At 39.7% G+C, this 11,769-nt stretch overlaps 1 protein-coding gene across 4 annotated transcripts in view; it reads right to left on the bottom strand.

Moving 5' to 3' along the window:
- Window positions 1-208: 208 nt before the first annotated feature.
- Window positions 209-11,769, bottom strand: part of ATE1 (arginyltransferase 1) — a 65,649-nt gene continuing 54,088 nt past the window's right edge. For all 4 annotated transcript variants that reach the window (XM_066323470.1, XM_066323469.1, XM_066323471.1 and 1 more), the window contains exon 12: window positions 209-3,375. In XM_066323470.1, coding sequence (XP_066179567.1) covers window positions 3,197-3,375 — 179 coding nt within the window. In that variant the 3' untranslated portion in view covers window positions 209-3,196. The remainder of the gene's footprint in view (window positions 3,376-11,769) is intronic.

The following is an 11,769-nucleotide window of genomic DNA, read 5'->3' as shown; positions in this document are numbered from 1 at the left end:
TGCAATCTCTTAATTAACCTGAATGGCTGGAACTAGAAGTTCCAAGACAGGTAATGTGTTTTGAACATGATTATAAACTTGCAGGTCTCCCTTCTAATCACTGCTACCCTTTGATGGATTTTTTGATTTTGCTGCTCACTGGACACTTGGTCAATCTCCAGGATAAAAAAATTCCTACAAACTAATGCAGAAATCACATTCAGAGCTATTATGTCTTATAATCATTCACAGAGACTGGAAATAACTTTATTTTCTACACTTGCAAGTGAAACAGGCCTGCTAAAAAGCAATTACAAACTCAACATGCAGGTTCTTGAATTTACTGACACGTGTCGATGCTGGACATGTGTAAGCTTCCCATTTCTTTCCAATTAAAACAAAAAAAATGGCATTTTTTTTAGCACTGCTCACAACTCTGCAGTTTCTTACCACCATTTTATGCTCATTTATCAACAGATGACAGAACAAGGCAACCTTACACTGGAGATGGACTCTCACAAACCAGCTACACAAAAAAAAAACCCTCAAAAAAACTTTTATAAAATAGTTTGTGCTAAGTTAAATATGTCTAAATTCAATAATCGTCAATGACAATATATTAAATAATATTGTAATAGTGGTGAATTTTCAGCTCCACCAAATAACAGGCAAAATTTACAGAACTTCATCCTCAGCCTCTGTCCCCCTTCCAAAAACAGGGGTAGAGGTATCAGCCCTCAAAAATACTGCACCAGTTTCCTTCTAAAATAACACCAGAGTGAGTCAGATCTCAGCAAACCACAGGAGATGAACTCGGTTTTTGAGTTAATCTCAGTGTCGCCTGGTTTTACTTTTTAATATAAATCCATATTTGAGTTGAGTACGAGCCAGGAGCCCAGAGTGCCATGGTGCTGCAGTCCCAGTGGAGGTCACAAAGTGAAAGCACCATTTCAGACTCACAGGAAATGGTCATTTACCTCCAGTGCTCACACTAAGGACAGCTTCAAGCTGTGCTCAGTTTTCAGGTTTATACTTCTCTTATTTTCCTTTAACTGCAGTCCTTAAAAGCTCCCCCAAGAGAAACAGAGCATCAGATAAAAGTCTAATCCAAGGCATATCAGTAACAAATACGGGCACAAAGAGAGGGAGCTCTCCAGGAACTCTCAGTGGGGACATTAAGTCTGCTCCCGTGAAATTTAACAGAAACTTTAACTCCTCCAGGAGCTCAGCGAGGCTGTCATTAAATGGCTTTGATAACCTTAAAGATTTTTGCAATTCATAGTGAAATTCCTCAGTGCCTGTTAACTGATTTTATATCACATAAAAAGGTTTTCTCATTTATTTTGGTTGCAAGCCATATGGGCATCACCACTTCTCAGCACACTGTGTAGGCAGAAAACATTATGCTATTTGACAGAGTGGTGTAAGTATTTTCTCCACAGAAAGGAAGGAATTCTTCATAATAATCTTCATGAGGATTATTTAGTGGTTCTCCCCATGGAAGGAGAAGTAAGGCATGGACAAACCAGAAGTGCAAAGAAACTTCTCAGCACCAGGCAACAGATAAACACACACCAGATATGATGCTGACGTGAATGACCATTTCTGCTGCAGATTGGGAGTAGATCAATACTATGCAGCCCAATTAATAAAACATAAAATGACTTTTGAAAGTTGCTATTGAAGCTGTACTGTCAATAATATTACAATATACACTAATTTCGTATCAAAAAAGATATGGAAAACCAAAGTTAAATCTTCATTGCACTCGATTCCCCAAGTTCTTACGTCTGCTCCACATAAAACTAATGATTAATAATATTGGCCAAGTGTTTAAAATTAAATCAATGAATCCATGAATGATAGGAGATGTAACTCTCCTAGGGTAAAACTGAATTTGTTTCCTTTCTGGGGGAAAACCACCCGCATATCCTTGAATAAGAATCTTTGTTCAAAGGCTAACAGGAAACTCCAAGTTGATTCAAGGTAAATACAAGCCCCTGTTATCCAAGAAGATAAGAAACACAAATGCATTGGTAAAGTTACAGTGTTGTAATACATTACTGAATTATACAACAGTGTTATTTCCCCAAATTCCTCCAACTTATATGACTTAATAGGGACACAGACAATGTTCATATATGAGATAATAAAGTGCTTTCATAAAGGACCACAACTTCCTGTGTTTCCAACAGAAGTATTTACTAAAATGTTATTAAATGTGTTAACCTGTGAGCTGCTGCACCAGAAACAAAACAGTCAGTAAAAAAAGCTGGAATATGGTATTTAAGTCTTCCTGTAGAATTCTGCAGAAAAAAAGCACCAGCAACAGACCCCAGCAGTGGTACCTTATGTCTTGTTTTTGTTAGCATAGTTGTGAAATGTGCACTGAGAGCTGCAGGATAAACCTCCCGAGCTCTATTTCACATTAGCCATGTGCATTGAAATACCCACTCTTGTTAGACAAAGGATAAGGCTTATACCAAAAACCACTGTGCCACTTGGCTGCATATCTTTGGTATATTTATAGTGCAACTGTTCTGCTTCTTCTCTGAAGGGGAAAGTTTTCCAAAGCACTGCATCCCCTGCCACTGAGAACCTACCACGAACTCCTACACTCACTAGGACCTCTGACACTGACTTACTGCTTTAAACAAATGAAGAATGTGCAGTGAAAATAATTTCTTCCTGTTTTTTTAAACGTACTGCTGAAATAAAATTGTATCATGCTGGAAAGTAATAGCACGTTTCAGTTCTTTTGCAAGGTTTTAGGAGCATACAAATGAGAGCACAAATTTCACAGCAATGTTTAACGACAGATATCCAAGGTGCTATTTGAAAACATCTGTAATTTAATGGTTCTTAATCTAGATGTAGACAAACTCCTTCTCTACAAAAGAAAAAAAAAAAAAAAGACACCTGTTTTTCATTTTGCTTAGATACCTAGAATTATTCATAATGCATAGAAAGGCTAGAACTACTTAATTAAAATATACTGCAAGCGTGTTTTTCTAAACTTATATTGCTAAAGCCTTGCTGTACTGTAGGATTGACTGGAGTTGGCCTTTACACACAGTACCATGTCTTGACACCAGCCTGGCTATACACCTGTGCTTCAGCCTCTCCCAGTGGGCACAGCAGCACACGACTATGGTACAGATCACCCAGGGGCAGTGCAATGAAATGTAGGGCCATTGAAATGCCATCTCGTGGGCTTTCAGCTCCTGAACAGCAGCATTCTCTCTGAGCAGGTCTGTCCCACCAGGCTTGCATACTGCTGGACACTGGCCTCGTCACTGGGCCCCTTCCTCCTCTTCTTGTAGACGCTGTAAGGCATCACGGTTCTCTTGTGGAGCACTCTCACTCTGCCCAGCTCCTTCAGGCGACCTTCATCCACTGCAGAGGCAACCAGACAACACAGAACCCGGTTAGTTACAGTGTCCACATCACCCTAATTTATTCCTCTAACTTCAATATGCCTAATGAAAACCACGTGAGGTGAGGGAAGTCATCTGCAGATGAAAGCTGAGCTGAGCTGCGCAGAGTTCCTGAATCATGGCTGGGGACAGAACCCAGCCTGCAAAGGAACTGTGGAAAGGTAAATTGTGCATCCCACATTGTTCATGGTGATGGATGGCATTCCTGAAAACACCTCTACTGCTGGATTTTAAAATTCACATTCAGTCAGTGCTTCTGGAGCCAAAAGTCAAACTCTATTATCAGGGAAAGACTCAAACAAAACTGACCAGGAGAGAGTTGTCATTACAGAGCCCTTTCCAAAACCCACCACACCAACTGGGACAAATGTATTAAAACCAGCAAGAAGCCTCCAGGCTGCTTCCTCAGACAAGCACCAGGTAATAAACCATCTTCCCAGGTGAGACTCCCTGGCCCTCCAGTCCCAATCTTTTTTTTCCCTCAGTTATACTGGTTTCTGAGTTCCATTCTAAGGGTTACATGTCTTACTCAAGTGTGAACCCTGAGCTCTGTAGATCAACAGGGTGAGCAGTGCAAGCACTCCCAGGGTGAGTATAACACAGTTCCTCTTCAAAGATACACACACCACAGTTAAACCTTATTTCCTTCACATACAGACCCCTTGTGACTTAATTTATCCAGAATCATACACATAAGAGTGTCGTTGAACAAGTTAAAACTTCCTTACTTTTATGAATCCCATTGATGCTTCTACTGCTGAACCATAATGTTATATGGCTGCTGTGTGTCAGAAAAATTTGCACTACAGTGTTAGAAAACTCTTTAAAGAAACTCAGAAAACATGCCACATATCTGAGGTCACTGCAGGATAAATTAGTAAAATTATTACTAACTAATGGGAAAAGAGATCTTGGGACTTTTCTGAACTTTAGGTTCAAAAAGTCACCAAGAAGAGTCAACCCAGAATCTTAAACATGAGTCTGACAAGAGAACCATATAAATTCCAGTAATAATAGAGATGCTTACCGGAATGTCAGTATTTTGGGACATGAGCTATATGAAGACTTCCTTTTGGACCTTCTTTCTGCTTTTAATTAATGCTTCTTTATGTTTTAAAGGAGGCCATGAAACTCCTTTCTGTGCAAGACATTCTGAAGGACCCGCCCCTGTTCATCCACAGAAATGGCCTCTAAACTTTTTTTCTGCTGATTGCCTGAATTTAGTATGTGAAACTTAATGAAGGCTGCCTTACCAAGCTTGGAATGACTTCATTACTTTTATCTGTGTTTTGATTCCTGACATGAAAGCACAATGTGTTTCTTAAGACTTAACTGGGAAAACATGGTTTGAAGGAAGAAAATCTGAGTAGTACTTGCTACGATTGTGCTCCCCACTAATTATTGTTGGCAATTGCTTTAGATAAACACCAAGTCAAAAATACTTTATGGCTTTCTCTCCCTCTTTGAAATCCATCAGGGTTTTGATGTGTGGCCAACACCTCCCTGATATCCCAATAGGTTGGTTTTACTACCAGTCCTTCTGCCTCTTCTGTTACATCCTCCTCCTCCTCCCCGAGAGTTCACCAAGGAAAAAATGTGCAAGTTTAGCTTCTGGAGGTGACACAAGTGTAAAGTTATTTTAACTTCTTAAACTGGAAAGTTTATATTTACTGCACCTCTAGACTGACTCCCAGTCTGTGCCCTGGGATGGATTTAGGCCAAGCTGAGCCCTCCCAGCTCCGTGCCAAAAGCACTTGAGAGCTGTTCCCTCCTCACTGTTTGATACTCACTGACTTCAAATACTCCCAGAGCCTGATACTGTGGGTGAGTTCATCTTCTGCCTTGCAGTGATGCTGGCCCCAGATTTGATTTCTTTGAGAGACTAAAGCTACTGTACCTTTGGTTTCACTGCAGCCTTCCTGGCTCAGCTGAACTCTGTTCTTGCTGCTCAGCACTTGGGCCCTTCCTCCACTTTTACTCGTTGCCTCGTTGCAATGAAAAATAACATTCCAAATTTCTACAATGATTACCTGTTCTTCCACTGACTGCCCTCAAAATTAAAGCTTTAATAACAAAAATAACCTTCTGTAGAAGTACCTAAATCTGTGTAATTTAAACTCCACCTGTAAAAGAAACCTTTTCCTGAGATGTTAAGTATAAAGTAAAATAATCTCATGTACACAGTTAAGCTTTTAGAGATGGCAAATAGGAACTTGTGTCACCATCATAACAAATCTGAAAGTCAAAACTCAGCTACTTTTCAGTTGCTGCTGGTCTGGAGGCAACATCATGGGAATCCAGGAAACTATTCCCTTTAAACACTTTTTAAATAAAAGCAGAATAAATTTAAGATAATTTAATGGAAAATAAAAGCAGATTGGGCTCTGGCACACTTTAGCAAAGAAGTTTCTCTCTCAGTAAGAAAAACTAAGTATCTTTTCCTATTGAGTGGCACATGGTAAAATTGCTTTCTACTCAAGATGATGCCAACTGAATTCTAACAGGCCTTCCCTGTGTGGCTGATGCTGGGATACAGCAGCAATCATAACTCAAAACGAGACCAAATGCTTTATTTAAAAAAGTTTTTTGCCAAAAATAAGAAAAAAAATTCCTTTTATTTCCAAGCTTTAGTGAAGAAATTTTATTTAATGACTTCCCTTTCTGGAAAGACTCTGATTGATCAGATAGTGCAACAGTATATTAGGGCAATTTTAGTCACTGTAATTACTGAATACAGTAATGTTACCACTAACAAGTTTTTTAAAAGTGCTTATTTTTTCCTCCTTACACTTTCTCATTCTTCACCTCCTGAGCTGTTGATTTATTGTAGTCTACAGAAGAGGCACTGCCATTTGACATAAAAAATATACAAGGTTTCATCCCTTAATTCAGTTACATCTATCAATATAGTCTGGATGGCAGATACACAAAACACAGAACAATCCATTATGTAGACTGAAAGTTCCTGTAATTTTAGGAAACTGAGCAACTGCAGCTGCCAACTGAAAATAGAAATATTATCCTGTAAGTCTCAGAGCTAAAATTCTTGTTGAAAAATTCTCACTTCTTTTTTTTTTCTCCCCTATACTCCTAAAGCAGCGAATTATTTATGCTGCAGTTGCCTATTGAAATTTGAATATAGAAGAGCTTTCACTTCTAACTCAACCTTGCCACTGTGACCCCATAAAGGCTGCAGAGAGGTGTTAAAATGTTCTGTTCCCAGCCCCGTAGCACTGTTAAATGGAATCCACACATGGAGGATTTCCTTTCTGAAAACACAAAGCCTATCAGATATGTTGCTAAGTACCAGCAGAAAACAAAGCAAGGAGCAGGAGTGATCCCAAGCCTCTCCATGCAATGGGGTGTCCTGGCAGGCACTGCCCTGAGCTCCTGACCCAGCTCACACATCCACCTTCACCCAAAGTGCTCGAAGGCAGCCTCAGCCTGCCCTCAGCCCCAAAAAAGGCTCCCACACTCCAGGGATGAGGAGGAACGTGAGGAGCAGGAAGCCCGACAAGGTCCTGTGAAATCCAGTCCTGATTTCTTTGCAAAACCCAAATCAACTTCCTCCTAAAACTAGAAGAAGAGTTTTTAGGAATTTCCCAAGCCAAAACATCATTTTCAAATGCTGAGAAGCATTCCTGCTGAAATACCAGCATGAAATAAGGAGGAGTGATTTCATCTTCTTTATTCACAGCAATAGAAAGCTGAACAGCAGTTTGGTTTTTAAAGAAATCCAAAATTTCATGGTCAGGATCTTTTTCTTACAGCTCAGGGATGGATTAGCATTTTTTCTAAGGTTATTTGGGGAAGCCCACATCCAAAAATTTTTATTCTTCACATGCATTAACCTTTGTTATTACTCCCTAATATAAGCTGAAGTGAAAAGCAGCTCCATCTGGTCAGAAAGCTGGGTAAGCACGTGCAAAGCTGGACAAGGGGGACTTGGAGTGGAGAGTGAGCTCTGCAAGACCCTGAGAGTCAACCCCACACTGAAAAAAGGGGTGATGGCTCAAAGTTTCTGTAGCAAACTATTACTAAATCAGCTTTTTGGTGGTGGCTGAGTTGGGCCAAGCTGGTTTTGGTCAGCAGTGATGTGGAAGGGCAGCCTGAGCTGCAGCAGCCTGTGCTGCTCCTCTTTAGAGCCATGGCACCTCTTCCCCTTGGACACACTCCTCACAAACACGACACAATTTCTCAGGGGTATAATTTAGAGATGGAAGCAATCTAACTTTCCTTCAAAGTGCTCTTTACCACTTACAGAAAAACAGGTGAAGAAATAATTAAAAGTGAACTGACAAATGTATTGACTTTCCTCTTCTCTAAACAGGAGAAAGGACAACTGTCGATTTCCAGAACAACCCACATTAGTCACAGGAAAATATTTCCTATATTTTCTGTACTGAATGGACTCAGAATTAGTACGAAGCCTAACTGAGGACTGGCATTTCTACCTCACAAAAAGAAATGTGGTACTCCTGCTAAGCTCGGAAATAATTCTGTTTCTGATCATAACTTTAATTTTCTTTAAATGTTCCTTCAACTCCCTGGAATAGTGAAAGTTTTGGCCATCATCACTTTGTAATTCTGCATACTACATAGAGAACCTGGATCCTTTTTTTTTCCCCCTCATCACAGCAGAATAAAACAGTGGAGGAAAGGAAAAGGAAAAGAGCAAAAAACCAACTCTAACTCAAAAAAATTAAAATATTTAAACCCATGTTTAAATAACTGAAACCCGTGATTCACTTTGAAAGCAGACACTGAAGGAAACTCACACTATAAGTTAAAATTCCATTTTGCTTATAAATGGAATCTCAATTTAATTATTTTTACCTCTAAGCATTAAATCCACAGAACAGAAAGTATGAAGATAAACACTTGACAGCTGCTGCATTTCCAGCCCATGGATTGTGCTGGGGCTTTGATTTTGTTTCATGTTGCTTGTGGGTTTTAATCTTGAATTTTGCAGCACTTAGGATTTGCATAGTTTTTAAAGAGGAACAGAATGTTCCCATTTTTACAATCAAAGAAAAAAAAAATTAAAATTGAATTTACAGGGAGATTATAAGTTTCATGATACTCAAGCTTTCAAACTAGGTGTAAAAATGATGAAAAGCACCATCCCTTGCTGGTTACACTGTGGCGATGTTAATTTATATGAGAAACACTACAGCCTTGTTGAATTTTTTTTAAAAGAAAAGCTGCATCTGGTTTACACGGCCTTGTCACAGTTAATAATCAATGATTTTAAAACAAAGAAACTGCAAAAGGAAGAAACACATTAACTTTTCAAATTCTATGACTGAAACATAGGAGATATTAATTACTGGAAATCGAAAATTATTCCACCACAGCCAGAAGCCAAATCTTTCTGACCTTTGAATTTAAGCTAATTTCTTACTCAATTTAAAGCATAATTTCTTTTGTTCACCAGCAAAGTATAGGATGTCATCCTCAAAAACAAAAGGGTCAGTCAGCAATACCCATTAATAGCCATATTTATATAAAAGAGTGAGCTGAAATGTGCTTTTTCTCATGTTGCTTCTTTCAAACTAGACTTGTACATTAAGGAATATTAAAGACCCCTATGCCTTGGGGTACAAAAATACTAACTCAAACCAAAGTAAGAGTACAGTTAAAATGAAGCATAAACAACAACACACAAAAATTCAATGAAAAGAATTCTTAATTAAAACCAGAAAGCACAAGTCACAAAGGAAGTACAGTAAAATGCTCAGGATACTCCCAATCAGCCAAATCTTTGCAGTTACTCTAAGAAAAAATAGGAACTTTTGAAACCACTGTTCAAAAAGAACATGTTTGTAAGTAGAAAAATGCACCTTTATCAAAACGTTACCAATGAGCCTTAAAACAGGGGAATTAACACTTTTGCAGGTATAGGGATCCTTAAAACGGGCAAAGACAGGGAGTTCCAATGAGGGGAAATCCTGAAGGCATCTTCCAACCCAAACTTTTGGGCTTTGTGCCTGAACTCCTACAACTGGTTTACGACGTGGAGCTCCACAGGAGCGGCAGCGGGATGGCGCGGCGGAACGCGCTCGCCCCGCTGTGCCACAGGAACAATAACTCATTGTGCTGGGACTCCCGTTATTCCTGGGCTAAACATCAGCTCGGGCCACTGGAAAACATTTCCTGCCAGTGCAGCAACTCACAGCAGCTCGGGGGCTCAGCTGTGATTCACGGCTTCTGCCTTACCTGGAAACAATCCCTGCCCACGCCGGGGAAAGATCAGGGGTGGTGATGATGGTGGAGATGATAGGACAAGAGGGAATGGATTAAAGCTGCAGGAGGGGTGGATGTAGATGGGATATTGGGAAGGAATTCTCCTCTGTGAGGGTGGGCAGGGCTGGCACAGGGTGCCCAGAGCAGCTGTGGCTGCCCCTGGATCCCTGGCAGTGCCCAAGGACAGGCTGGATGAGGCTTGGAGCAGCCTGGGACAGTGGGAGGTGTCCCTGTCCATGGCAGGGGTGGCACTGGATGGGATTTAAGGTCTCTTCCAACCCAGACCATTCCATGATACCATTCGAGGAAAAGCCAGGACAAAAGACAAAAGTTAGAGATTATGCTTTTAAGGAGTTCGAGCTCCGAAACAATGGGAAGAAAAGAGGGAAAAAATCTAAAGGAACAAAAGAGTTAAATACTATTCATTAGAATATTTGAACTGAATATAAGTGAACGTGGCAGAAAGCAGCGAGAGGATCTTTCAAAAAGAAAGGCAAAGTCCTCATTAAGAGTGATATGTGAGGAGGAGAAAAACCAGAGATGAGAGTCTCTGACTGAGAATTACAAATGCAAACATTTCCATGAAATAGGAAAAATTGAAGCAACTGGCAGTAGCTTATCAGCTAAATAAATCAGATTACAGCAGTCAATTTGCTGGCTAAATTAATTAAAACATGGAACCAATTACATTCCACGTGAGGGGCTGGGATGATGTCACCAGAGCAGGGAGTGAATGAGGATCATTCCAGAAGGTCTGACCCTGGCACAGGTTTTCCCTAGTGGATGTTGGAGTGTGGCTCAGCACATGCCTGTGGTGTCCCTTCCATGGCTGCTCTGTGCCTGGGCCTAATTACAACTGCTAACTTTTATCACATTTGGAAAGCAGTCCCACACGCTCATTGTCCTCAGCACGAAATAAATCTGCATGATTGCTCTACTTGTCCCACATTACTGAACTTTTAATTCCTGCTCTTGTGCTCCTAACACCTTCTGCATATGGAAAATTATTTCTACAGGATTTGGCAATCCTTGTCCTTTCCCATATTCCCCTGAATTTACACCCCAAAAAAAGAAAAGAAAAAAAAAAAGGCGGAATTATTCTGCTGGAGAATCTAATATCACAATGTTCAAAAGGTGCAACAACATCTTGAGCATAAACCCATCTAAGAATCATCTTTGCAGTGCAAAGAGAAGTGAAATATGCCAAGATGTCTTATTTTTTCACAGAAAGGCCTCTAAAAAAAAAGTAATTTCAAAATATATTCATGTGTTTCACAATCTCTATGATGGTCATCTTGGATTAACACATTTTTGAGAATTTTGCAGCCCAAGCCAAAGGTTTCATGACCTACACCAGAAGTCAATTGTGACCCACACCTAGGCAATTGTGCTGCTCTAGGGGCACTGGTTGAGTCTACTATACATATATGTTAAAAGCAGATATATTTAGAATATCAATAAATCCAAACTTTTAAATCACAAATATTTATCCAAGTTTGCATTTTCCAACTCACATACCAATTTATGCTGTGGCAGTTGCTCAAGACTCACAAATTAAGAGAATAATATTTCCTTTGTATTACAGAAGCACTGCCCATGAGGCTAAAACCCCATGTCAGTCATTTCAATTTAATCCAAACACAGGAAAAAGTGAGTGGAAAATGTGCCTGGCTACACCTCATTGGCATTATCTTCATTGTTTAAACATCTTGTACACTCAAGGATCACTCTGGATTTAGAAAGATGCATTCTGATGGCTCTAAGTGTTCATTAATTTAATTAGAAACAGATAGAAACTCGTAAGTTTCTAAGATAAGATGTGTCTGTTCTAGAAAGAACTGCTAGAAAGATCTGGGATGTCTGTCTTTTTCTCGGTTACAGAATTCAAATTTACTACCTATCGCTGTGATAATAGTGGAAAGTTTTAGTTTGTGATCTCTCAGAGTTTATTTAAGCTGTTTCCCAACTCTCTGAAATACACAACACTATTTAGAAAAAAAATTATAAGCAGCAGTTGTTTTAGAGCAAAGCAGCAATTTCTCCCAAATCAGATGATTGCAGAGCTCTAAACAATTGGTTTAATGTTTTCCATCTGTGATAGTTTTGC

Source organism: Sylvia atricapilla, chromosome 8 (genome assembly GCF_009819655.1).
Source record: "Sylvia atricapilla isolate bSylAtr1 chromosome 8, bSylAtr1.pri, whole genome shotgun sequence".
In the NCBI taxonomy this organism is placed as follows: Eukaryota; Metazoa; Chordata; class Aves; order Passeriformes; family Sylviidae; genus Sylvia; species Sylvia atricapilla.
This window is presented reverse-complemented; position numbering and strand designations above follow the sequence as displayed.